The 26537-nt window shown below is 44.7% G+C and overlaps 2 protein-coding genes across 13 annotated transcripts in view; both read left to right on the top strand.

The window, feature by feature from the left end:
* The window catches only part of epb41l3b (erythrocyte membrane protein band 4.1-like 3b), a 53135-nt gene extending 32843 nt beyond the window's left edge, over window positions 1-20292 (top strand). Inside the window, exons 9-27 of one of the 11 annotated variants that reach the window (XM_069692506.1) lie at window positions 1048-1092; window positions 1736-1888; window positions 2328-2425; window positions 2930-3105; window positions 3581-3786; window positions 4230-4814; window positions 6249-6305; window positions 7420-7455; window positions 8001-8066; window positions 8775-8960; window positions 9655-9717; window positions 10248-10970; window positions 11857-11889; window positions 12103-12174; window positions 14377-14460; window positions 14762-14860; window positions 15665-15745; window positions 16140-16255; window positions 19128-20292. In XM_069692506.1, coding sequence (XP_069548607.1) covers window positions 1048-1092; window positions 1736-1888; window positions 2328-2425; window positions 2930-3105; window positions 3581-3786; window positions 4230-4814; window positions 6249-6305; window positions 7420-7455; window positions 8001-8066; window positions 8775-8960; window positions 9655-9717; window positions 10248-10970; window positions 11857-11889; window positions 12103-12174; window positions 14377-14460; window positions 14762-14860; window positions 15665-15745; window positions 16140-16250 — 2874 coding nt within the window. In that variant the 3' untranslated portion in view covers window positions 16251-16255; window positions 19128-20292. The remainder of the gene's footprint in view (window positions 1-1047; window positions 1093-1735; window positions 1889-2327; window positions 2426-2929; window positions 3106-3580; window positions 3787-4229; window positions 4815-6248; window positions 6306-7419; window positions 7456-8000; window positions 8067-8774; window positions 8961-9654; window positions 9718-10247; window positions 10971-11856; window positions 11890-12102; window positions 12175-14376; window positions 14461-14761; window positions 14861-15664; window positions 15746-16139; window positions 16256-19127) is intronic. The other 10 variants (XM_069692502.1, XM_069692503.1, XM_069692505.1 and 7 more) reach the window with 10 other exon arrangements.
* Window positions 20293-21954: 1662 nt separating this feature from the next.
* Window positions 21955-24965, top strand: LOC138617442 (zinc finger and BTB domain-containing protein 14-like). Of its 2 annotated transcripts, none has more exons than XM_069692481.1 (2): window positions 21955-22039; window positions 22879-24965. In XM_069692481.1, exon 2 carries the CDS (start codon window positions 22902-22904, stop codon window positions 24072-24074), a length of 1173 nt encoding a protein of 390 aa, XP_069548582.1. In that variant the 5' UTR covers window positions 21955-22039; window positions 22879-22901; the 3' UTR covers window positions 24075-24965. The 2 variants fall into 2 exon arrangements, with proteins under 2 accessions (XP_069548582.1, XP_069548583.1); XM_069692482.1 differs by lacking the exon at window positions 21955-22039 and adding an exon at window positions 22183-22404.
* The last annotated feature ends 1572 nt before the right edge of the window (window positions 24966-26537 follow it).

A 26537-nucleotide genomic window follows, 5' to 3' on the forward strand; every position in this document is an offset into this window, starting at 1 on the left:
GCACCGTCAGACGTTCACCTAACAGCAACTTAACATCTCACTCATTTGTACAACTATAAAGAGATTAAAATATTTAGTCTACATTTTTGACTGTTGCATGTAAACTTGCCTTTACATAACTTAACACGTGTGCCTGCCCGTGTGCTTGCGCATTACATGTGTTTTCCAGTACTTAAACAAATAGCGCTACACTCCTGGTGCTAAACTAACCAGCTACTGGCTGAAACCTCCTTTTTTTCATGCACACATAAAGACAGGTGAGCATTTTTCCCAAAATGTAGAACTATTCCTTTAATAGTAGTTTTATAAATGATCAGTATATTAAAAAAATATCCTCCAGTAACGATGGATGTCTCCGAGATGAATTAAGAATCATGGAAAGTTATGAAGTGAACATTTACCGTTTCTGTATCTGAGATCTTAAACCAACATACTTCACTCATGCAGTCAGTAGTAACGCTTGCCACCACAACACCGCTGCTTCAAAAACATCATGGCTGCCTCAGTGATGCCGCGGTTTAACATGCCACTGCTGCTCTGCTGATTGACTGACATTATATCAGTGCTGCCTCTCTGGGTTTGGGGGAGGGAGGGAGGGATGGATTGATGTGGGTGTTAGATGAAGGGTTCTGGAGCCCAGCTTGACTCGGGATGATTCTCTTGCCGTTTCATGTCCCACCGGCCAGATGGGATCAAACGCGTCATTAGAACACAGTCGGTAAAGAGAGAGCCGCGGTCCGACGGCCAGACCGCAGTCGTCGTGAAGGAAAATTACAATCATCAGTCTTCTCGATGTTAATCGGTTATCTAAAATGCTTCGAAAGCCCCAAAAGATGCGAGCGACGGGGAGGATATTACCTTCGCACCGATTTCGATCAGAGTGGAAGAGATGACAGACTTGAGGAAGCGGCCGTTATCGGACCGAGCAGACGTCGGGGCTCGGTGTTGCTTCTGTGAGTCGCAGTTTTTGATACACAAGAAAAAAATGTGTACAAATCAGAACAGCACCCCTCTTTTGTCTTCTCTCCTCTCTCATTAAATGCAAAGTTGGTAGGGAGTCTCTATGAATGCTTGGCTCCAGCTGAGGGAGAGGTAAGAGGCTGCTTTCCATGTGCTTAAATGAGTGTGTGTGTGTGTGTGTGTGTGTGTGTGTGCGTGTGCGTGCGCGTGTGTGTGGTTTCCACTTGTGCATGGTTTCATACAGAGATGTCATTTCCAACGTCCCCAATAATCACTTAAGACTGGTTGCTCCTGCTTTGGATCGGCGCTTCCCTCTCAAAAACATCACCATTGGTTTCACCTGCTCATCTCACGCTTTGTGCAGTGAAGAGCATCATTCTGTGCTTCATCCACCATTTTCCTTTCCCAACAGATTTCACTGTTGCTTTTGCCAGTCAGTGCTCCTCCTTCAGCCTTTATTCAACTTCACCGCAGCTGCGTATAGGAGATTAGAGCACCACATGCCTGATTCCACTCTCCACCTGCCTGCTTTTCAGCCCCATTTTTATCACAAACTTCTCTTAAATATCTTCTTTGTCCTGCTGTGCTCTGACGCTTGAACACCTCCTGTAGAGTTTAATGGAAGTTTGTTTTGTTGCAGACCATAAAAAAGAAGAGCGATGTTGTAGTCAGGGACTTCCTCTCCGTGACACAATCACGAAGAAGTTTCTTTAAACTAATTATATTTTTTACTTTCCGTTTTCCGTCATTTCTTTGCGCGTGCGTTGTTTCCCAGGACTCCGAGGGCGTGGAGATCATGCTGGGAGTTTGTGCAAGTGGCCTCCTCATCTACAGAGACAGGTTGCGGATCAACAGATTCGCCTGGCCCAAAATCCTCAAGATCTCCTACAAGAGGAACAACTTTTACATCAAAATCCGGCCCGGCGAGGTAAAGACCAGAACAATTATGTAGATGGAAAAAACATTGATCTATTTATTTGTAGGGATGTCCATTACATTTTTTTTAATAATTGGTGTTATCTGCGAAAGACCTTTTAATTTGTACCCGTGTTGCTCCCATGTGCGCTACGCATGCATGATGCCTAAAAGTGGTTGAAAACTTAATGTGAATTTAAAATTTTTTTTTGTTCAAATTAGGAATTGGAATTGGGAGATTATTAAATGACTCGTATTGAGATCCGTGGCAAAAATGTTGAGGCACTATGTATATATTGGCCAAAGTAAAGCAGTTACTTTAAAACTGATATAAACAACAACTCAACACACATGAATAGAATTAAGGGTTTAAAAAAAAAAAAAAAAAGATGATTAAATATCAACTTTGCCTACATAGTCAATCTGAGCTCGGGATGTTGTCTGTGTTGCAGTTTGAGCAGTTTGAAAGCACAATTGGTTTCAAGCTTCCAAATCACCGCGCTGCCAAAAGGCTGTGGAAGGTCTGCGTGGAGCACCACACCTTCTTCAGGTAAGAAATACCCGAGGCCCTTTTATTTGGACAGGAAACAGCTCGTCATGCAGCGGTAGGTCGGTTTGATCACGAAAGAGTTGTTCAACTTGTCAGAAACTGTCTGGTTCTTTTGTGGACGTTTTCACGTTGCCCCGTTTCCAGAATATAATTGCGGTGCCCCATATGTGATCACTGTACTCACAGCTCTCTGGTATCCTTTGGTTTTGAGTGATAGAAAACATGAGTTTACTGATAGTCACTGTACTTGATTTTTTTTTTTTTTTTTTTTTTCTGTAGTGAAGCAGAGGCAGCGCTCAGACTCTCAGTAGTTGTTGCCATTTGGACAACATGCAAAGCTGGTTTATGCTGCTTTAAGCAGAAACTCGATCTCCTGGGTCGCTTCGAGCAGCGAGCCCAGCCTGAGTACTGTCCGGATGAGCTTGAATGTTTCACAGTGTTTGCCTTAAATCTGTGTTTTTATTTTTGGTTTGATTAACGCGGGCGTTTGTTACCGTGTGACAGGCTCGTGTCCCCCGAGGCGCCGCCGAAGAAGTTCATGAGCCTCGGCTCGAAGTTTCGCTACAGCGGCAGAACGCAGGCTCAGACCCGCAGGGCCAGCTCTCAGATCATGAGACCTGCCCCGTTATTCGAGCGCTCCTCCAGCAAACGCTACAACATGTCCCGCAGCTTAGATGGAGGTGAGGAGCAGTTTGGGGTGTTGGTTAAGCGTATATCGACTATTTATGCAGGTTATTTTCAGCCCTTTTGTGTCACATGCACCAATTTTTCATTGTAGACATTTCTAACTGTAAATGCGTTGGTGAAAAACCTTCTGTCACTAAAAGATGCTGCTGGTGCTGTTTTGTACGAGGAACTTGTGACAACTTCCCTTGTTAAAAGTACAAATTATTCTATTGTTCCTCCTTTTTTTTTTCTTTTTTTTTATTCCCTTTTTAAAAGGAAGAAAAATGCACCTGAAAGCTGACAAAGCAAAAAAAATTCTGGCACAATTTAGCAGCGCTGTGTCAAAACCACAATAGGTACAACAGCGCAGACAAATCAAACCTATTTTTTTTTTCTCTCCAATTCAGAACCATGCGTTGGTGTCCAAAAAAAAAAACTGTCACTGATTCAAGTCCGTCACATCCAACTCTCTGTCCTCTGGCGTTTCAGCTCCCATCATGGAGAACCACGAGACTCTGATGAAGGACAACGCCTCTGACGGGGCAGCCAAAGTCATTGCCAAGGGCGACATTATCACCACGGTAACAACGGAGAAGAAGGCCGAGGAGGAGAAGGCGGAGCAGGAGGACGCTCAGAAAGATGCCACGGAGACACCAGAACCCACTGCCACAACGCCGCTCAGACAAGACGCAAAGGTAAACCGCTGTTCAGGTTCAGTGCAGCCAGAGCTGCATTTAATCTGGACGAAAACAACCTTTCAGACGCTTTTTGTATCGGCTTCATTGAGGTGCCACATAATTGTCCAAAGCAGATGATGTTTCGTAAAAAGACTGGGGTTTTTTTTCAAACCTTTTTTTTGTTTTTTTAATTTAATTTAATTTTGTTTTCTTTCTTAATAGATTTCTTAATGGCTGATGATAATTTCCCAGTTGCTTTGAGCTTAACCCTCTGCACTAGACTTGGCCTAAATGCTTCTCATCTTGTGTGCGCTTGACTAATTAGCTTTTCTTTTCTTGTCCTTCCTTTGACCCCCACACTACACTCGTGTGTGCTCATGCGTATTCGCCCCCCCTTCCCCTTTCGCTTCCCTCCATTTGCACACACGTCATCGCTTCCGTTGACATTTCCCTCCCATCAGTGCTCCCCTCATGTATACACAACCGACCCCCTCCGCTCCGAGCTCTCCCTCCCCTCGTCTCCCGTTTCATCAACTAAAGTGCGGCGGAGGCGCAGGGAGAACGCTCGTAAGCGGGCCTCGTCGGTCAGTCCGGCCAAGAGCGGCAACGGGTGCCGCCGCCGGCAGGCCCGCGCTGACCGCAGAGCCGCCCTGCTGGAGGAGCAGGCGCTGCTGCTGTCGGCTCGCAAGCAGAGGCTGGAGCAGGGCAAGAGCCGCGGCGGCACGCTCTTCTCCTTCTCCCTGCACCTGCCCGACCTGTCCTCCATCCTGGACGAGGACGGCTACATCACCTTCCCCGATCTGACCGAGATGCGCTTCCTCCCCGAGTGCGCGCAGAACTTCCTCCCCATTAAGTCCCCGTCCCTCATCCCCTGCTTCCTCTTCATCTTCTTCTTCCTGCTCTCCACCTCTTTCTCCGTCCCCTACGCCCTCACCCTTTCTTTCCCACTGGCGCTGTGCCTCTGCTACCTGGAGCCCAAGGCAGCCTCCCTGACCGCCTCCATAGCCCAGGGCTACCATGACCATGACAGTTCAGAGGAAGAGGAGGTGTGTGTGCGTACGCCTATATGTTTCAGTACCCGCCTCTGGCTTAGAATGAAAGGTTAACCTCCTTCATCCCGTCCCGTATCTCGCTCTGCTGTTTCGCCAGTTCAGAGCCGACCTGGAGACTGCGCGTGTCCCAGTGTCTTGTCAGTCTCCTACTTTCAGAACCTCATCTCTGCCCGGTCACTCTCATCCTGTAGACCCCAATCCTCATCAGCATCACAAGTACGCAGAGATGAACCTGCAAGTCGCATCACTTCATATCTGATTGGCTCGTATTTTACTTAACGAGAGGGTTAGACACAAACAGTCAGCGCCATCAGGTACGTTTTTTTTCTCATCTGGCCCTGAGATTTAATTTCTTAGCAGCATGACCGGCAAATTACCATGAAACATCACTGAAGTGTGAAACAATTCATCGTGCAAATATTTAGATATCTGACTGAGCATGTTTATGAGAGATTATGAGGATTTGAAGAAGTCACCTATCTTCATTTAGTCACTAATCCTTCACTAAGCCCCATATTTAAAAAAAAAAAAAAACATAGCTTCGTGCCCTCACCCATCTCAATGTTTTCATTTACATTCAGCGCTTTACGGAGTAGCACGTGATCAACACCAGCTGCATGGGAACACTTCCATATTTATCTATGCACTCAGTCCCTCTGCATCGCAAAGCAGCACAATTTAAAATGAATAATTGAAATTGAACTTGTGCTGAAAAGATCTCTTTAGTGTTTCTGGGAAGAGACTTCCAGTGTCGAGTCATCCAAGATGTGACACTTTTCCCTCGAGCAAGATCCTTTTGGAAATCACAAGGGATCAGTGTAGTGTAATACATGCTGCGATGCAGAGAGACTGTGGCAGCTAAATGCATCCGGATCACCCCCAGTGTCAACATGCATGGAGGAGGAGGAGGAGGAGGAAGGGGAGGGGCCTGAAAGTCAGGTTACTATCTGGCAACCAAATCCTCACGTCAAATCTAGATAATCAGATGTTGTTTGTTTGTCCGATGACAACGCGGCAAACGTCATGGATGTATTTCAGTGAATATATGTACATGATACATGATGTAGCTTTTCCACATCCGAAACAGATTTGATAACAGTGCCCTTAAATGTCAACGTGACCGACCGAAGGTTTCAACTTCCTCTGAGCCTGTTGTTGTTTTTTTGTTTTTTTTTGCTTGCTTACTTACTTTTCATTTGCTTTTTATCTTTTGGTTTGTTCTTCTCTTGCAGATCTTGTCTGTAGTGTTGTCCGATAATGTGTGTAGCTTTCAGAACCAACAACCTGTGCATTTCCATTCGTCCCATTTTGTGGTTGTAAAGAATCTCTTGTAGACTTAGATAAGCGCACGTTCGTACATTTTACAAGTTGGGTTCTTCTCGTTTTTCTTGCTCGCCACTCTGGACGGTCTGGGTCTGTTTGTGAAAGCAGACCGACAGCGAACAAACTGACTTTGCCTTTGATGAAGAGATGACTGCCACAGAGGTTTGTACATCGAGGAAAGACGTCAGGCTTAAGGCATGAAAGAACCGTAGAAGGAGAAGGGAACTAAAGTCCGGCATGTTGATGCACGCTCATCATGTTGTTATGCCCATTTTGTACTTGTTTTATCAGGGTTTTTATGTATTTTAAACATATTTAACCATTGTTGAAATTTCCCCTTTGTCAATATGTCTTGCCTCCCATTACTATTGACTGGTGGCTAAGCCCCGCCCCTTACTTAACTGTCGCTACACACCCGTTACATTTTTCCAGGTTTTTTTTTTTGTTTGATTACAACAAGCACTTTACAGGCAATATTAAGTACATGTGCCATGCAGGCAAACAACGTTACATGTATGAAATTGTGTTTTACATATAAACATATTTACCTAACGTAGTTAGCTTAGCAGCTTGGCGTAATTTCAAAGTTAGTTTTTTACTTTAAAAGAGTCAACGTCAAAGAGTTTTAGGAGGTTATTTTCTCCAAGTAACATTACAATAAAGAGGAGAACAGAGCTGCTAAACGTTTGATAGCGTCAGAACCATCTGCAGTAAAGAAACACAGACAGATATTAGTGCTGAGCAGGGCTCTCCTCTTTTAACAAACCCGCTAAACCTGCAAACTAATGTAGTTAATAGTGTTTTCGTTTGCTATAGAAATAAATACTCATTTACTGCTGTATGTACTAAGCTTGGTAGCTTGAGATAGTGACTACTGCAGTTTATTCTGGAGCAGAAAATAACAATTTTGCTTTTGGATAAATCTAAACTTTACAAATGCAGACTCGTACTACGACTATAACCACATGTGCACCACTTAAACATGTAGGAGATGCAAAGCTTTTCACGCCTGCGGTTACTGGTAACAGTTGCTAAGGCTATGATTGGACCAATGCTTTTCAGTTAAGAGGATAAGCAAATGGTCAAGTTTCCGTTCGTTACTTCTTCTTTTTTTTTTTTTTTGTAATGCCACCCTAAAGAGAGGGACTCTTATCTGTCTGCTTGCTGCTACTTGTTGTCCACTTCTTTCCCTTCACCTGATTTTCTGTCTTCTCTTTGATGGTTCCTTGTGGCCTTGTCTCACTGTCTCTGTGCTCTCCTCTTCACCCGCTGTCAGTCGGAAGCCGATGAGGACTCTGAGATGCGAACGCAGGTACACTGGGCTCGCTTCACGGCCCTGCTCAGTGCATCACACCGCCATCAGATGCACTGAGCCGCACAGAAATCAGCCATCAGTCACTTTGTGCCGTCCCTCCGCCTTGGCTTGCCTGCTGCTGCTGCTGCTGCTGCTGTTGTTGACACACTCTCACTATCACACCACACCAGACTGACCATTCACTCTTGCCTGAATTCACTTCACAGAGTGCTTCTTGCAGAGCTGTCGCTGCTTCCAAACACGCCAGTCCACCTCATTTCTCAATTGCTGATGTTTGTGAGGGTGGAGTCGTGGTCATATTTCTTTCCCTGCCGCTACACCTGAGAGTCAGATTTCACAGTTTTTTTTAATTTTTTTTTTACCTCCAACGCTTTTACGGTGACTTTTCAGTGAGTTGAATTTTGCCATCATGTCATCTGCAATTTACAGTTGTACTGTTGAAGATAAAGCTCCCATTTTCTCCTAATAAGAGCTGGAATTTAATATGGCAGAGCACCTAAATACCTTATTTACAATCCCTCTCCCCTTCTGTTTCTTTGCAGTATAGTTTCATAAGACGAGTTAAGGGGGAAACCGTTTTTATCAGGCATAGTAATCTGATGCTAGAGGTTGGTAAGAACACAACGCATGACTGGAATATGCATGCAGTTGTTTTTGATATGAAGAATCCGAACTGATCAAAGGACTGATAACAAATATATATATATAATATTATCGCTACCTGCCAGTATTTGATACGACTTTCTGGATCTCCTGTGTGGATTAATTCTTGCTGTGAGCATCTGACTTTATTATTTATTTATTTATTTAAATAAAACAGCTCAAACTTGAATAAGACAGCATTAACCTCGTATGAGATTTGGGAGTGTTGTGCTTAACTAAACCTATGAAACTAAATCTGTGAAACTGCATGAAACCATTTATTTTCATTGAATTAAGCTGGTCTTAAATGCTCCTTTAGCATTTAAGCATAAGCTGCTACTCTCTGAGATAACAGCTGTCATGTGGGTGGATTATTTTTCTTTTTTGCTGTTATTTGGCAGTTTATGCAAAGATGCTGCACAGGTAGCCTCCTAAACAGGCATGTGAGCGATAAAATGTGAAAAATAAGGAAGCGCATAATGCAACTGATTCAGGTCTGCGGAAGTTTTGGGTCCAGACCTTTTCAGGGCCGCATTCATGCTGTCCAACATGTATGTTTGGCAATTCATTGGACATGCAAGCTACCGCTGCGTACATGAAGCATGGCCATCGTCCCCCTCCGCGCTGCCTCCGCCCTCACCTCCCTGTTATCACGGTTGATCGGCTTACTGTAGGACAGCGAGCCGCCGACGGAGATGGTCAAGCACCAGACCAACATCAGCGAACTGAAGCGCTCCTTCCTGGAGACCGCCGGCGGCACGACGGGTCTGACAGAATGGGAGAAGAGACTCTCCTCGTCCCCTTTGCGCTCGCCCAGGGCGGACGAAGCGCCCATGATAGAGCCGCTGGAGCCGCAGGATGTAAGCCGCAGTCCACAGCTGCCTCAATGCCGGCATGCGTGTGTGTGAAGCATGACATCACCGGGGCGATTTTTTTATTTTTTTATTTTTTTTTATGTGAACAGAGGCATCAGTCTCAGGATTAACAGCGCTACGAGTCAGTGGGCATTAAAGTCAATATTTATAACGGGGCTGGAGCAATATTTATTACATCGAAATGAGTCAGGAGGAGTACATTTTATATTTAAAATGGCTTTCGTGCGTATTAAAGGAGAGGATGGGTACCTGGATAGAGGAAATTGATCTGTAAAGTCTTTCTGAGTTAGTGCGCGAATAAAGTTTAATGCACGTTTTATGCAGTGGGTGTGTTTCTATTCGTCACTCCCATCTCTTCACTATATCTCATCAGCAACTGATTATCATTAATTTGTCTAGATAATGGATTTTGAAGTCATCGTTCATAATTTGTTGTGCTCAGTGTCTTCTTTTCTTGCGATGCGCAGCATAATCTGACGGACGAATGAGCGCCACTAAAGTCTCTGAAGACGAATCACGACTCTGTCTTAAAATGAGGAGAAGCTGATTCTCTGGAGAAACTTTTAAGGATCCAGAACTGCTGTGTTTGAACACGTAGTTTCACCGGACGTGCCCGTGCTCGCGTCTGTCTGAGTGGATGTGACCTTTTTTTTTTTTCTTTATTTACTTTCCTCTGCAGACTAATGACGAGCAGCCGGCAGGAGATGAGACGAAAGAGGCGGCAGAAACTAAAGTCACTGAGGTAAACTCCTTCCTGTTAGTTTGTCATGTTTGAACATGTGTGTTTCGTGGGAATCAGTGGTTGTTTTTGCCCTTTATATATCTTTCCAGCTCCAAAAGTATGTGGACACTGCACGGTGTTTGGCTCTCACTACTTCACATGCACAGTAAAAGCACCAAGTTTCTGACATTTAAATTGTTTTTTCACCACTCTGATATAAAAATATTCTTTGTTTTCCACTGCTTGAAGACTAATTCTAAAAACTGTAGCGTTTTTTGGAATTAGGATCCAATGTTATCAAGTGCGGATCTAAATTCAATCACTACCATTTACTTTCATAATGCTTTAAGAGATAAATCTGCAAGAAACTTAAGATTACCAACAAGACTACATCCAAACAGAGCACCTGGATCCATGTACCTGTGGAGCTCAGCCTGTGTGTGTCATTTCTACCTCAACTGTCTCTTGAACGTTTTTCCGCCGCGTGTCAACTGTGTGATCTGTCTAATAACTTGCATGACCCGTTTCCAATGAGCCAAGTGTCTCCCCAGGCGGCACGCTATCTGGTGAAATACGTGGCGGAAAGTATCATAACAGATGGGGCCACCTCCTCGGGGCCTCACGGCATTAGTCTGTCGACGACCATGGACGACGACGTCTTCATGGACGGCACCCTGAGGGAGGTGGAGGAGAAAACCCCCGACTCCCAGGAGGAGGTGTCGGAGAAGTCGATGCTGAAGGTCAGCCCCGGAGCCGTGAGGCAGGAAGTGTCCCAGGCCATCAGCGACAAGAAAGGCACGCTCATTATCTTGAAGGAGGCGGAGGATCAAGCGGACACCGAGGACAAAGAGACGAGCGCTTCGGTTGAAAATGAGGAGCCTGTCGTCCCCGGAGAGCTTGAAGCTGACGAGAACGAAACGACGTCTGCCTCTAAAGAGAAAGAAACTCTTCAAGAAGACCCTTCTGCTGTTATAGAAGCCCAAACTACACCAGTCAAGACGCTGAGTCCGAAGGTGGAGATAAAAACTGATGACATGACTCAGATTAAAGGTATTGACTCTCCTAAGAAGGCCATGGCGTCATGGATTTCCGAGGAGGTGAAGACGGAGGCGTCGGAGGTCATCAGCGTGTCAGCAAAGGAAGTCGAAGAGACGGAGACTCGTGACGGGCTGAAAGAAGAAATCTTCGCCGTCGAAGAAGTCCAGTCTGAGCAGTCAAAGTCCGGCCTGACTCAGATTACACTTTCTGAATCTTCGACTACATCCTTAGCAGTGGTACCGTATGAAAACTAAAAGCAACAATTCAGTTTTGGCTTCCTCCCTTCATATCTCCACCACCACCACCACCACCACCTGCCGCCTACCCTCCATTGCCTTTCCTCCAGCAGCAATCGAACCAGTCTAACAACAGTGTAATCGAGCCCTCTGCATGGCTAACGATCCCTTAACACCTAGCGTTTTACTCTCACACCTGCCAAACCGCCGGTTTTATGTTGCAATCAAACCTGCTGCTTGTTTTTGAACACACCTGTGTTGGGTTTGTGTTTTTTTTTAATTTTTTTTATTTTGTTGACAGCTCCAACAACTTGCCTTGCCCTCACTCCCGCAGCTGATAAAGGAAAAGAAATGTAGGCTGTGGCTGGCTCCTGTTTGTGTTCCAGCGTTTTCTGCTACGCTCCACCATTCCTTTCTTTGGGCTCCGTTATCAGTTCCCTGAAAGCGGTGACTTCACAGCCCCGTGGCTCAGTGCCAGCGCTGCAGCTTTCCCCGCCTCATCCTCTGAAATCCCCTCTGCCTCAGAAACAAGGCAGGGGGGAGGGGGGAAATTGTATGGATCAACCTGAAAAGATATTTCACTGTTCTTAAGGAACAGTTTTCAAAAGCCGATTAGCGGGAAATTTTGCTCATGGTGGATTCAGCGATCCTAAAACCGGTTTTCCGTTTGAAGTTTGGGGATTTTGTTCAACTTGTCGCAGAAGTTGGCACATTCAATAAGCTGCAGAATGGTGTTCCATACAATCATTACTACATTGTTATCTTTTCAGACCTTTCATTTTTCCCTCCCTCTTTGCTCTTCGTTTGGTGTTCACTGTGACTTTTGACTGTCCTCTCTTTACCGTTCTCTTTGTTCGTGTGCCCATCCATCCTTCTGTCCCATCAGTCTACGCTGGGATGGGTTTCCTCCTCTCAAAAGGTGACCACTGCTCTCTGGTCCTTATAAAACGTCTTCCAATATTATTGTATGTAATTCCCGTCAGGTTGTATACACTCAAATTGTCAAAATGCATAACCAACATCACGGTTTTTCTCTCTGTTGTCAGGTGTGATATTAAACTCCCCTGTACTGGATTTTGTTCTTTCACAGTGATACAAAATCATCACCTAATGGTACAATTATCATTCGCAGGCATCAGCTGATCAGGAGGAGAAGGTTGCCACGGAGACGGAGGCAGCGCCAGCCAAGTCGACAGGGCCAACGGTGAATATCCAGACCACAGAGGCTGCACAGGCCGAACCAGTGCACCCTACAGCGGAGCTCACGGTTACAACAGTGTCAGCAGAGCCAGCACAGGCGCAGCTAGACTGTGTCCTGGTGTCACATTTAGAAATAGGTGGCGACAGTTCAGGAGATCCAGCTGAAAAATCTGTCAACCCTGGCCCCGCGCCACCCGCGCCGTTAGAAGCAGAAACGCAGCCGGTAGCAACAAGTTTGGGGTTCGACGAGAGCGCTTTGCCGAAGTCTGCAGAAGCGAACTTAGCTGCAGAATCTGCGGAAAAAGAGGATGCGGGTGTGGTAGGGGAGGCGTTGGTGTCGAGAGATAGAAACTATGGTTTCAGATTCACTGTTGCTCCCGTTCGCAGCAGAGATTGCACAAAAGATGAACAGCGGCCTTCGGCACAGCCGGAACGCGACGAAGAGGACGCAAAAGTGTCTTTAGAAGAGGAACTGGCAGCTTTAAACGACGCAGGGGAGGGAAAGCAGACCGAAGTCAACGGCAAGAGAGTCCAGTTCTCGGATGAGGTGCAGGTTTTTAAGGAAAAAGAGTTCCCCGCAGAGTTCGAAGAGAGTATCGAGGAAGTGGATGAAGAGGCGGAGGAGTGCTCGCCGTCGGAGGATGAGGACGAGCCAAAGCGCTTTGCAGAGATCTCAAACGGTTCGACCTTTGCTGAAGAGAAATACCACTATGCACAGATGGAGGGCTCGGAAGACGAAATAGACGAGGTGAAGGATGCCAAGGAGGGGGAGGAGGCGGAGCGCGGCAAGGCAGAAGAGGATTTGCGAGGAGAGGAAGACCGTGTTCGGGGAAAGGAGTCAGAAGGGAGAGAAGACGTTACGGCAGCGGAGGAAAAAACAGGAGCTGAAGTAGTGAAAAACGAAGAGGTGGAGCAAGAAGAGCCGGAGTCCGGCCCACGTGAAGCGACTCGGACCGAACCGCTCGCGTCAGACGGCCCTCCCGCCCGTTCACCTGCCGCCGTGCCCCAGTCGGAGGTAACCTGCATCAGCTCCGGCGGCTCTGTAACCTCACCACCACCACCACCACCACCACCACCACCACCCCTCCCTCCTGTTGACACGATCCGCCACCAGTAATCAATGACAAACCTCGACCAAAAGCATGGACGTGCGACTCCACTTCCCAATTTCACAGCTTGTTGCTGCGCAGATCAGGGGACCTTTAATGTGATGTGGTGCACACACTTGATCGAAACCTTGTGATTTACATTCTTCAGTATCTCCTCCTTCACCGGATTAGGGACACTAATGCATGACTGCATGCTCGTTTAGAGATTTAAGCCCTTCAATTACCGTCTTTTGGTTTAGCGTGTTGGCATGCGGTGCTCATTTTTGTCAGTTTGATTTCAATTAAAACAGCGTGGCGTTGTTTTTAAAGAGGTGATTTGGTTTCTTTGAAGTGGGGTTGAAAGACGTACCTTTCCAAAGTCGCGTCCTCAGTTTGGAGAAGCAGGCAGCTGCACCGGCACGGAAACCAACCGATGTGCCGATGTGGACGGAGACAGCAACGCGACATGTTTTAGCCATTTCAGCGAATGCCATATTTATGTTATTTTCACCGCTTTCCCTTGCCGTCAGACATCCCCGTGCAATCTGGAACTGAAGCCGTTCTATCCATCTGCGGTGTCCTCGAAGCCGCCAGACTCGATTGACAGAAACGGCTATTTTGTGAGTTGCTGGTCTGCTGCCGCCTCGGTGCGTTGGCTTGTTTGCGTTATTGTGTGACGGCGGTAGTGCCTTACACGCCAGCTCAAGAGTCGGACTAACACCAAAGTCACACAAGAACACAAACTGACTCGAGGCTGCGGCGGAACAGGAACTCCGGAGTTCTGCGAGGTAAAATTGCTGCTTTTGCCAAAAGAGTCTGGCGGAGAGCGATGTAAGCGCTTCAGTTTCCGAAAAGTTGCTGCCTCCATCCGCAGCTGTCGCGCTGCTGCCTGCTACTCCAAGCCGGAGACGTGATGACCTTTATCCACTGCGGGCGAACTGGCTGTGGATATGCCATGCAACCCTTCATTCATACAAACTTAAACGATATCTTTTAAGTACAAAAACACGGTTAAAAGACATGACATCGAACTAAACCGGAGCGTCGACAGTTTTCAGTTCCGCTCGTCTCCCTCGGCCGTTATTTATTTGCTCCTGTTTTGTCTTTTCGTCCTCCAGAGTCCTGACGCCGTGGAGGTGGCTTCCAAAGACACGCCCGTGGTCCACACGGAGACAAAAACCATCACCTATGAGGCCGCAGAGGTACATGTGTTCATAAAGTAAATACTGTGCTGACAAACAAAACTCAGATAAGTAGTAATGGTGTCTGATGTGTTAATTGGCAACAGTTTGCTCGCGAATTATTTTAGCTTTTGCATTTGATGTTGAAGAATTCCTCTGACCCCTTGTTAAGAATAACAGATCAATCATAGATAAATTAATGAATTGAGCTTCAAGGCTACCACTGATTAATGCTGACTATATTTTAAAAAAAGAGCTTGATAAATCCGTTGTATTGTGTTCATCCGGAGTTTAAATACGGACCGTTTTGCTTTATCAACAGAACGACACTAACGGGGAGGCGGACCCGGGGGTGCTGCTGAGTGCTCAGACCATCACCTCGGAAACCAGCAGCACCACGACAACCACACACATCACAAAGGTCAGAGTGCACCCCATTGTCCTTTTGGCCTCTTTTGACACTTGAAGCCTCAAACATCTCCACAGCTTATGAATGTCTGAGCGTCTGAGGTGTAAACACAAACTTAAATGTGCTTCTCTCACAAATGGCAAACCTCTTTCTGTCCAGCATTTATACATCGTTTTATTTTGCAGTTAACAAGGGCAGACATTTTGACTTAAACAATCAGAAGGGCTGCAAGGTTATTGAATTAAATTATTAAGCTTTTAGTAGTCTGATTACTCTTTTAAATAAACAGCTAAAAAAAAAAGGGGGGGGGGAAGATCAGAGTCCAAATTGGACATGCCTGTTTTTCTAGCACTGTTTGTTGGACTCTTGGGTTTATATTTACATAATCAATTAATCAACACATTGGTTTTTCCCGTTAATCAGTTATTTTGACCAAAAAATGTCAGCAGATTGTGAACAAAGTCCAGAATAAATGAGATCCTGGTGATATCGTGACGAATCGCAAGCACGTTCCGATTTTTATCAAACAGAATTACGAAAAACTAGAAGATATTTTTGTTTAAGAAGCTACAATTTGTGAATATAAGGTAAAAAAAAAAAAAAAATTATGAATTACCTAAAATGGACTAATGGAGTGGATTTCAGATGTATATTCAAGCAGCCCTGGGAAGACTGCTTTTACAATAATATATATATATATGAAAATAGTGCGTTATAAAACCTGAGAAATGTTTCTTTAGCCGTGTGTTCGGATTGGGATGTTGCCGTATGTTTTGCGTGCGCTGTGATTTTAAATGTGTGTTTCCTGTCGTTCAGATGGTGAAAGGAGGCGTATCAGAGACGAGAATCGAGAAGAGGATCGTCATCACAGGAGACGCAGACATCGACCATGACGAGGTCTTTTAGAGTTTTTCATTCTGTTTCTCATTTTGTTCTCTGCTATCTTCATTATTTAATTTCTTGAAGTCAGTAATTTGATTTGCACAGCAACGGTAAATAAGTGGTGACCTCCGTGATCCCCAGAGCTTTAAACTTGCACTTTGTAAAGAGTCACACGACATGGAGCGGCCTAGCATGTGACATTTACAAAACAAAACAAAAACATTACAAAACAATGCTTAACTCATGATGTGGCTTAACAAATACTGGAAGTGTGACAATATGTGACTAAAAGTGACTTCCCTGTTGGCATACTGACTTACAATTCAACATCCCCGCTCCCTCTCCGCCCCTTTCCCCGTTCTCTGTCTCCCCCTGGTGATCCCTCCTGGCACTGCACTCCCTTACATAGGCTCTGGCTCAGGCCATAAAGGAGGCTAAAGAACAGCATCCTGACATGTCAGTGACCAAAGTAGTGGTACATAAAGAGACAGAGATCACGCCAGAGGAGGGTGAGGACTGACCCAGGTAAGACAATGAGAGCCCAGTCCTGGTCCCGGCCCTGTCCGGTTTTAGTCTGGTCTGATGTTTTAATTTGGTCGGACTTGGCTTTTTTTTTTTTTTTTTTTATTTTTTTTAGCTGGTCTCCATTCTCGGGCATGCTGCTTTCCCATCAGCACTTCCTCTCGCTGGTACAGATAGCCCTGCTTCTGTAGCACTTGCAGCTTAATGCATCATGCTGTTGTCATTCCAGCTCCACTTCGCCCTGAAGGGGAACGGACTGCTGGTGCGAGTGTGCACACAGAGCAGATATTATAGCCTCAGCTCGTAATGACAAGGCTTAAAAACCTTTACAGTAATGCTGCCGGCCCTCTCACGCAATGTCTTGTAATCTGGCTGCAACACTCCCCCCTGCTGGAAAGAAACACAGTCCATTTTTATTAGAGAGCTGAAGTGTTTTGCGGCAAATTAAACACAGACTTTGTTCCTTTAAAAAGTTCGCAATACCGATCTTTACAATTTTTCTAAATAAGAAAAGTTTTTTTTTTTTTTTTTTTTTTCTAAACATTTCTTAAGTAAATAAGCAGAAAAAAAGCTTTGAAAGGGTGACCTCATTTGGTGCAGGATTCTGTAAAAAGAAAAAAAAAGTCCTACATTGTTGTGTCCGCTTTGTGGAGCCTCACAGAGGGAGACTTACATTGATGAGCGATTAAATACCGGCTGAACCGGCTTCTGCTTCTCAGCTCTAAGCCTGCGACTGCAAACGCACCCGCGTGGACTGAAATCTGATCTTGATTGCACACAGACGTGCTTCAGCCCGTGTTCAAGTCCGTTCTTACTAGAAAACGTATCCGCATTTACCGAAGAACTCCTTTTGTTTTCACTTATAGCACTTGCAAGCAAAAATACATTTAAAAAAAAAAATCAACTTGTGCTGTTTTGCGTGAATAAAAACCTGATTAAAATAAGTCTGCAGCACTGAGCAATGTGCATAAAAAAATAATACCCGATTGCCCACACATGTGTAAGGAATTGCAAAAGTGTCAAACTTTCCTTCCTAATGTAACACAGCAACAACAACAACAACAACAACAACAAACGTCGAAAGTTGCCGTTCATCCCCGAGACGTAAAAAAAAAAAAAACTGTGTTTCTGGGACACTTGCCACGAGTAGTGACATACTTCTCCTTTCTGAGTGGGGGAGAAAAAAAAAACAAAAAACAACAACAAACAGCTCCTCGTGTTTCCTCAAAACTTCACAAACGCAGCCATTTGTGTCTCAACTTGTGCGCTGTCAGTATCGTGAGGGTTTTGTCAGGTGTGGAGCTGCATGAGGGAACTTCTCATTCCATTCTGTCGCAGCATGTCGTTAGAACTTCTTCCTCTTCAGCCTTTTTTTTTCTTCTTCTTCTTCTTCTTCTTCTTCTTCTTCTTCTTCTTCTTCTCCTTTTCTTTTCTCCCCCCCTCCTTCCCCTCTCTCCCACCGTCTCTGGAAACCGGTGTACTTTACTGTAATTTCACCTTCTGGCTCCGGGGCTTGTTATTTCATTGGCTTCTCGCTGAAACGATCCCAAGGCGCAGGGTTTGGGATGAGCGAGCGTGCATGCGTGTACTTGCGTGACTCACCAGATGGGAATGCTCGGCTTTGTTTCTGCGGCCTTGCCCTCTGTCCCTCTCTCTCTCTCTCTCTCTCTCTGTGTGTGTGTGTGTGTGTGTGTGTGTGTGTGTGCGCGCGCGCCTCTAATATCTGTGTCATAGAGCGGCTGTGTTTGAATAGCACTGTCAACACAATACTAAAGCTTTTTTTTTTTCTCCGGCGTCGCGAGTGCTCGTCTCTCTGCCGCTCGCGGGTGCTCTCGGCGTCCTCGTTGCCAGAAAGCCCGTTTGAAGCGATCCATTCCTTCCTCCGACAACGCACGGGGCGCCGGCCCGTCGGCCGAAGCCTCTTTTTGAAATGAGAATGCGTCTCCCCCTTACGGAGTCGTCTCCCGTTTCGCCGTCCTTTAATTCGACGGACGTTTCCGGCGACTGTGCCGTCGTCCCGCCGGCGTCTCGGGGTCGTTTTCTCAGTTTCCCGATGTGCCGTTTTCAGTCGTGTCGTGAACGATGAGTCTCCGCACCGCCGGCGTTTTTTTCTTAGAAATTCGATTTAGAAATGGCCATTTCTCTTTGTTTTGAAATATAAAAAAAGACATAAATATCTTTTCAGGATATTTTGTGTTAAATACAATCTTTCATTTTAACTTAAGAATCGGGGGACGTTTATATCATTCTTTCAATATTACCACGACAAAATATACAACCAATTCTTTTATCCTCTTTGTATCCTTAAATCATATTGTTCTGACTCAAAACACAGTATAAACAAGTCCTTCCCTTGACTTGAATAGCTTTAGCTAGTTTGTGTTTGACGTTTTACACTTTCATCCATTAACGCAACTTCCAGTTTATTATTTATAATCTTTGAGTGCTGCAGAGTGGCTTTAATTCCTCATTGAGACCCAAAGTACCCCATTTAGAAATCCGTATCGCCATCTTCTCGCAGAGCAGATTTTTTCCAAATCTTCTGCTGTCCGCGAAGGAAATGCCGCCGGAAACTTTTGCTGAATAAAGTTTGACGTGCCGGAGAAGAGTCCTTCGATTCCGTCTCGTTTTGATGGACTAAAATGACCTCCGGGAGTCTCTAGTTGGACTGTAGCTGGGATAGATTCTGGGGACGGCACTATTTGAAAAAAAAAAAAAAAAGTCTTTCGCCCGGCGTGCATCCGCGTTTGCGTTTTCGTAGCTCAGCAGTCCGCCTCGTGTTTTTCTGCGACCTCGCCCGTACTCGGGCTCATTTCCGGTCTTTTGCACTGTGAGCTTCAGGACGTCCTAACTTCTGACCCCTCTGCTCCTCCAGGACTAACACTGAGGGCTGTTTTCTGTTCAACCTCCCAGAATCCAACATCCACAACTCCACACGCGACGTCGGGACTCTCAGAAGACTAGAAAGGCTCCTACTCTCCAAATGCCGCAGCTTTGCCGCTAGTCGCTACCATCACCTGCAAAATTAATAAAAAGCATTTTGCATGAGAAGGACGCAATGTTGCATTGTCCAAACCAATGGCAAGATTATACTGAAAACCGAATGATTTTCACAACTGGTTCTTAATCCATCTGCACGCCGAATCCCCGTGTGCAGCAAGCAAACCTTTTTGCTTTCACTGCCTTATGACATTGATGCATTTTTATGATTATTGAGAATAATTATTGTAGCAACGTTTTATTTATGAAATAAAGCCATCACTCCAGAAACTTAAAATCGCTGTAGGCTGTGTATGTTAGAGAGCATAGACTATTTAACCTTGCAGTAGAAGTGCCGACCTCATTTGCAAGCAAGCGTTGCCTGATTCCCTCAAACAACACAATGATTATGATTATTTTGATTTGTTTTTGCCATCAGGTATGCCACTTCAGAAATCACTGCAGCTCAGTACTGTACATATCGAAAGCTTTCCTAGGAAAATAGCAAATTATCTTTCACGGTTGAATTTTGTCACGTCTACTTGAATTGCATTTTCCTTTTTTTATTCTAATTTCAGTGTGTTTTTTTTTTTTTTTATTGTTTCCCCATCGTTCGATCGCACCTCTGCAACATTTTCGAGGTCTGTTCCGGCAAAAAAGCCCAAGGAATCAAGATTTCTGTGAAAAGAACTCGACTTTTACGTGCCTGCGCAGGCTTTGAATGTTTTCCGGGGTAGAAGATCGGCCGCAGCACAAGTCCCAGGTTTATGTGACTGTGAGGCGAAGGGCTCAGACTGCCGAGCGCTGCCCAAACTAAATGCAAAGCCCTCCCCCCAAAACACACACACACACACACACACACGCACACACACACACACCATCTTGAACATTTCAGCTGTATGTCTCCCATATCCGTTCAAATGTATCTGAATAAGTGAGTATTGTTCGTGTACAGCCATGTTTTCCTCAAAACGGTGAAATAAAAGTGGCGAACGCATTTCCTTTTTAATTTGCTGTTTTCTTCTAAAATAATAAAAAATGACCACAGTACTGAAACTTGAGTCGACAGTGGACCCAGTGATTTTTTTTTTTTTAAATTTTATTTATTTATTTTTTTCTTACTTAAAAACAAAGATTTCCAAATATCAAACAGTGTAATTACTCAATGATAACTGAAGGGTGTGGCTCATTTAGAAAGATACCACGTGAAGCTTTTAAATGGAGATTAGCAGCAAATACCATCAAATTGTTTCACGCGTTACACTCTAAAATTCATTCGGGCTTATGATTTATTTTTATTTTGTTTTTCTAAATGAAATCTGATAGATTTGAGTTTAAAATTTTAAAATTAGAAATACATTTTTATTTTATTTTTATTTATTTATTTAAATCTGTCCATTATTTATGAAAGGAAAAGCTCTAAACAGTTAATTGACCTGTTAAAGGAAAAACCCGCGGTCCAATTCAGACACGGATTTTTATAGCCAGGAGTAATTATGCTGATGAACAGACGGAGGCTTCCGAAGCCCCGCCCCGCTGGATTCGCGCGAAGAGTGACAGAAAAGTGAGAGGTCTCACTCTGTCTCTGTTACTGGACGTCATCCAGCCAACACGGAAAGAGCAGAGTAGTTTGCAAGAAAAACTTCACAAGTCATTTCTGTATTTGTTTATGTCATTACTGCCCAGTTTTTGATCTAAAAAAAAAAAAAAAAAAAGTAAAACTACATTTGTGCAATTTGTGCAATTTTACACTGTGTGCGCCATAAATGTAATTCCAATGATTAAAAAAAAAATAATGACAATATAGAAAACCTATGATCTCGTTCGGCCGCATGTTTAAGTAGTTTTAGCTGAAGCTGAAGGGAAGCAATCATTTCTCATGTAATCCAATTAAAGTGAAAATAATCTTTTCTGAAGAGCCTTAAAAATTCTAAAAAAAATCTGTTCAATTTGATTTATACAATTTTGATCTAAAAGTCTTATTTGTGATTATGTAAATTCCGGGATGATGCTTGTTGGAAAACTTGTATGCGGTACTGACACTTGTGTAGTTAAATGTAACCTCTGTAGTTTTTCAGTAAAAAGTGGAAAAAAAAAAAAAAAAGTTATATGCGGGTTCTTTAAATGCTCAACTCTTTCCACCCTTATTTGTTTTTCCAAGTGTGTTTGATTTATGGAGCTGAAGTTTGTTCGCTTTGACTTGTTGAACTGTTTCAGATTGAATTTTTGGATGTTTTTTTTTCAAGTGAAAAAAAATGTGCAAGCAGTTAACAGGCCATTCCTTATAATCATTGATTTTTTTTAAAAAAATAAAAAAAAATTAAATCTATAATCATATATGTTTCCCTGGACACGCAGTTTAGCTCGGGAAATGCATCTGTATTGATACTGCAAATAATGTGTAACATACAACCGAGCCCTGATTGTGTGAGGTGAAATACGTTGTCTTAATTTCCTTCTTAACTTTGACGACAAAATGTGTCCAGATACCTTGATTTATTTATTTATTTATTTATTTAAAACAAATTCAAGAAAACTCCCAACTTTCTAACCAGAACCTCGAGGAAGAGAAACGGCAGCTCCAAAAAAAAAAAAAAAAAAAAAAAACCCACGGAGTGACTCCTCCCGCTCGTGAACAGACGATCTCGTCCGGAGTACCCGCTCCGGTGCTGTAGGTGGCGGCCGAGCGGTGCCGCATTTCCTGTGGAGCCGCACAGTCACAACAAGAGGAGGAAGAGGAAAAACGACAGCTCTGGATCGTCGTCGACTGCCTTGCGTGACAACACAGGGATCGCGTTCAGGCTTCGGGTATTAACATTTTTCTGTTTTTTTGAATTCTCTCTTCCGTCTCGTCGGACGGCGTCGGGAAGGTCGCGCGGTGTGTGCGTGTTTTTTTGGGGGGGGGGGGGGGGGGGGGAGAGAGAGGGAGTGGGAGTGTGGGGAAGGGGGGTTTCTCTCGCCGCGCGTCTTCGCCTGCTTCCCCGCCGTCTTCCCCCCGCGGTGCGTGAACTGAGTTTTAAGACACCAGAAAACATGCCCGTGGAGGCTTTGCTGACCAAAATGGCTGGGCGCAGTGAAATGTGAAATTTTTCTTCCTGAGGTTATCCTTCCTGCACGCCGCGCGACCGTCACGCGAACGCTGCGGCGAAATCGCGTCGCTGCAGCAAAGAAAAGTGCGTCAGTTAGTTTGTGTTGCTGGTTGTATTTATTTATTTTTTGGTAGTTTTGCTGCTGCTGCTGCTGCTGCTTGCATCGCTTGGTCGGGCCTGTTGGGAGAGGTGGGGGGGGGGGGGTTGCTTTTTTTTTTTTCCCCCTTCAGGATTTCTTTGCATGATTGATTTGGCCACTTGTTTTTCACTCCGACGTGTCGTTTACTTAAGAAACGCGCTTTTTTTTTTTTGGTCGCAACTTTCTCCCGTTAATTGTTTGTAAAAAAAAAAAATAATAATAATAATTTTAAAAGTGTGTTGCATACTCCGCGTGTATTTATTCTTTTGCAAGAAGCGTGCAAATAGAGCTCCACCCCTCAGCTGTGCAGCCGCGTTTTGTTGTGGAAGCTGACAGTTTGCTGTTTGTTTGTTTTTTGTCCCCCCCCCTCCTCCCCACACCCTCCACATCCTCCCTCCTCCTCCTCCCCTCTCTCTCAGGTTGCTCCTATTTGACCTGCAGCATGTCTGATTTACTGAGATATATCGACTATGACCACAAAGCCACCTTTCTGAAGATGCTCAACCAGCAGAGGATGGAAGGTGAGCACTGTGACGTGGTGGTGGTGGTGGAAAACATCGAGTTCAGGGCTCACCGCTGCGTCCTGGCGGCCTGCAGCAACTACTTCAAAAAGCTCTTTAAGAAGCAGAGCGACGAGGACAACTCCATCGTGGAGTTGGACTTCATCCGCTCCGATATCTTTGAGGAGGTGTTGAATTACATGTACACGGCCAGGCTGGCGGTGAGGAAGAAGGACATCAACATGATGATGTCGTCGGGTCAAATCCTGGGCATCAACTTCCTGGATAACCTGTGCACTCAGAAACGCGAGCTGACCAACATGAAGACCCGGGAAAACCAGGCGCCGGGGGACCACGGGATGAGGGCCCAGGACGCCATCTTGAAGGAGCTGGCCATGGAGGAGGTGAGGAAGAACAGCTTCTACGACCAGGGGATGGACAGCATGGGGCCCGGCGGCTCCCACGTCTCCCAGCCGCACAACTACAACACCAACATGAGCAAGGACCCTCACGGCCACAGCTGGGGCTCCTCCTCGTCCAGCGACATGAAGCTGGAGTACCTGCTGTACGGCCACCGCGACCACGGCTCCTGCCAGAGCGCGGGGGCCAAGCCCATGGACCACAACGCCAAAAAGGAGCGGCTGCTCACCGCCAACCGCCCCTACGGCTGCGAGCACTGCCCCAAAGCCTTCACCACCGCCGCCCACCTCAAGGAGCACCTGAAGATCCACTCCGGCTTCAAGCCGCACCGCTGCGTGGTGTGCGGCAAGGCCTTCATCAGGGGCCCCGACCTGAAGCGGCACGAGAGGGTCCACAGCAACGAGAGGCCCTTCGCGTGCCAAATGTGCGAAAAGGCCTTCAAGCACAAGTCCCACCTGAAAGACCACGAGCGGCAGCACCGGGGCGAGCGGCCCTTCAACTGCGGCTCGTGCGACAAAGCCTTCATCAAAGCGTCGGATCTGAAGCGCCACTGGAACACCATGCACAGCGGCAACCCCCGCAGACAGATGTCCCTGTCCCCCGCCGCGTCCCAGCACGGCCAGGCAGAGGCCGCCGACCAGAGAGACTGGAAAATGGAGACCGGGCCACATTCGCACAACTCTGGGGACTGTTGAGCCTACAAACACACACACACACACACACACTCTCAAACACACACACACACACACACGTACGTACTGACACACACACACACACTCTAAAACATGCATACACACTTGACACAACCACAACCCTGTGACAGACATCACACGGACAGAGAGCGGAGTGAGTAACGAGAGATCATAGCATGTTCATAAGACTGTGGGGATGTATTATTATTCTAAAGAGTTATGTCAAAACGATGTTTCCTTTCCACCTGTAAAATCATGTAAATGTTTAGTTCACTCTACTATACATATATTTTTCACAAAAGCATCGTTGCTATCTAGACCGAGGGTTCTCATAACATTATTCTCTTTTACTTTAATGGGATATGTAACATTTAAATGTTTGTTTAACATTTCAGTCCCTCCAGCAATTCACCGAGGTTGTTTTTTTTTCTCCACCTTTTTTTTTTTTTTTTTCTTTTGGTAATTGTAGCGTTTAATAAAACAAACAACAACAAAAAACACGTTATTGTGCTGTAGCGTTCCTCCAAAAGTACGATGGAAATTGCAGACCCGAATAAAAAAAATAAAGTCAGGAATTGGCAAAAATTTCCAAGACGTGCAAAAAAAAAACCAAACAAATTGCCTTTTGTTTTTTTGTTTTTTACTACTAAGTAAAAAAAGAAAGAATCCTATGTAATCCCTCTCTGTGATAATAAGCATACAGCTGGAAAAACTTTAGTTATCATTTTCTTTTCTTTTTTTTTCTCAACCATCACGGGCTTGAAAAGTACAAATATAATTCAAATTGACCAAACAAACTGTCACTGAAATTGTAAAAAAAAAAAAAACATAAGCTCCATCTTCTGTAAAAAAAAAAAAAAAAAAGTCCTTTTTAAGGTTTTTATTAATACAAATTCAACACACGATGTTTATGCCTTCAGCAGACTTTCTACTGAATACTTTTAGTGCAAAAAAAAAAAAAGAAATTGCGTGAATTTAGTAAAGATTTCAAGCTACTGCCCAAATGGCGGGAGATCGGCCGACCTTGCGTAACTATGTTGTGATTTCCTGGAGGGACTGACGTTTTATTACTGGATTTTATGGATATAAAAGAGAGAAGCAGAGTTTGGGGGTGGGGGGGGGGGGGCGAGGGTAGGCGAGGGACGGGAGGAGGTGGGGGCGGGGGGGGGGTGGTGTGGGGCGGGAGGGGGAGAAAAAGATATTTCTGCATAACATTTGTTGAATTGAGTATATTCATGTGGATGTTTTTAATGGATGTGTTTAGTTGTATTGATTGATATTACACTGTAAGAGTAAGAGTCACCATTTTGCATTTGACGCAGATGATACCAAAGTCTTGGACGTTCGACGGATGGTCTGCCGAGGCCGTCCTGCCCAAGCAACCGGCCAACTAGATTTACTGTTATACAGTATAACTGTCATCCAGCTATCAACAGTTAATGATAGATGTCTGTATATACTGTAGCTTAGTTTGTTGCACAATTAGAGTACACAATAATGAATTATGCACATATAACATTGTCCTACTCCTACACTTTGACAATAAACACCATTTGCTGTGTTTTATTTATTTTTCTAAAGTTTGTTTTTTGAGGAACGGGACTGAGCATGCTCAGAATTTTTTTTTTTAATTTTTTAATTTTTTTTTGTTTTTGATCCGTGATGGTTGCCGTGCAAAACTCGGGTCTGAAACATTAGATACGAGCGACGTCCAACGTTTGTAACGGGATGTTATAGGCAGTCAAGAGATGTAAGTACCGGCCTCCGTCGCTGTCCAGTGGTGATGATTTTGGTTTCTTATGGCCGCAGGTTTAAAAAACTGTCCAAACTCCCAATTTTCCACCTTTTAAACTCAAAACTATCCACATGTGACGTTTGTAAGCGCGGTAGTAATATTCTAGAAATACTGAATCGCAAAAGAGGAAAGTTCTAAATACACTGTTTAGCAAAAGATTTTGTCCCATTCAAAGCAAAAAAAAAATAAATAAAATAACTCGTTCCTTCGGCGTTTTAGCGTGTTGAGTCCAAATGTGTTTTCAGAATCTGTGTCCGTGTTGGCCGACTGTTGCTGGACAGAAAGAGGGACGTACCCGAGGACAAATGTCGGTCAAAATCACACGCGAGTACATTCTGGAAGTGAGTTTGTAAGTATTTTTAATGTAACAGCCTCGTGTATGAATAAGTCATTTACACTCTGTCCCTTAAAAAAATGTGCCAGATGGAAAAACAAATTATAAAATACAAAAAAAAAAAAAAAAAAAAAGGATTTGAATTTCACCATTAAAAGTATTTTATTTTGTAAGACCAAAAAAAGGTAAAAAAAAAAAAAAAAAAACTGCTACCAAGAGTCACTGGATGGTAAATATTCAATTGTAAGCTATTGAAAGTCAAAACGATGAGAGAGGGAGGGGTATGGGGGGGGGGGGGGGCAACACGGTGACATTAAAATGTCTGAAAATGTAATTG

Source organism: Brachyistius frenatus, unplaced genomic scaffold (assembly GCF_029030835.1).
Source record: "Brachyistius frenatus isolate BFR_SWC_R1_liver_20210118 unplaced genomic scaffold, ASM2903083v1 Contig_12, whole genome shotgun sequence".
Classification (NCBI taxonomy): Eukaryota; Metazoa; Chordata; class Actinopteri; family Embiotocidae; genus Brachyistius; species Brachyistius frenatus.

Excerpts from the sequence above, each read along its gene's own strand:
- LOC138617442 (XM_069692481.1), top strand. The coding sequence starts at position 22,902 with ATGTCTGATTTACTGAGATATATCGACTATGACCACAAAGCCACCTTT.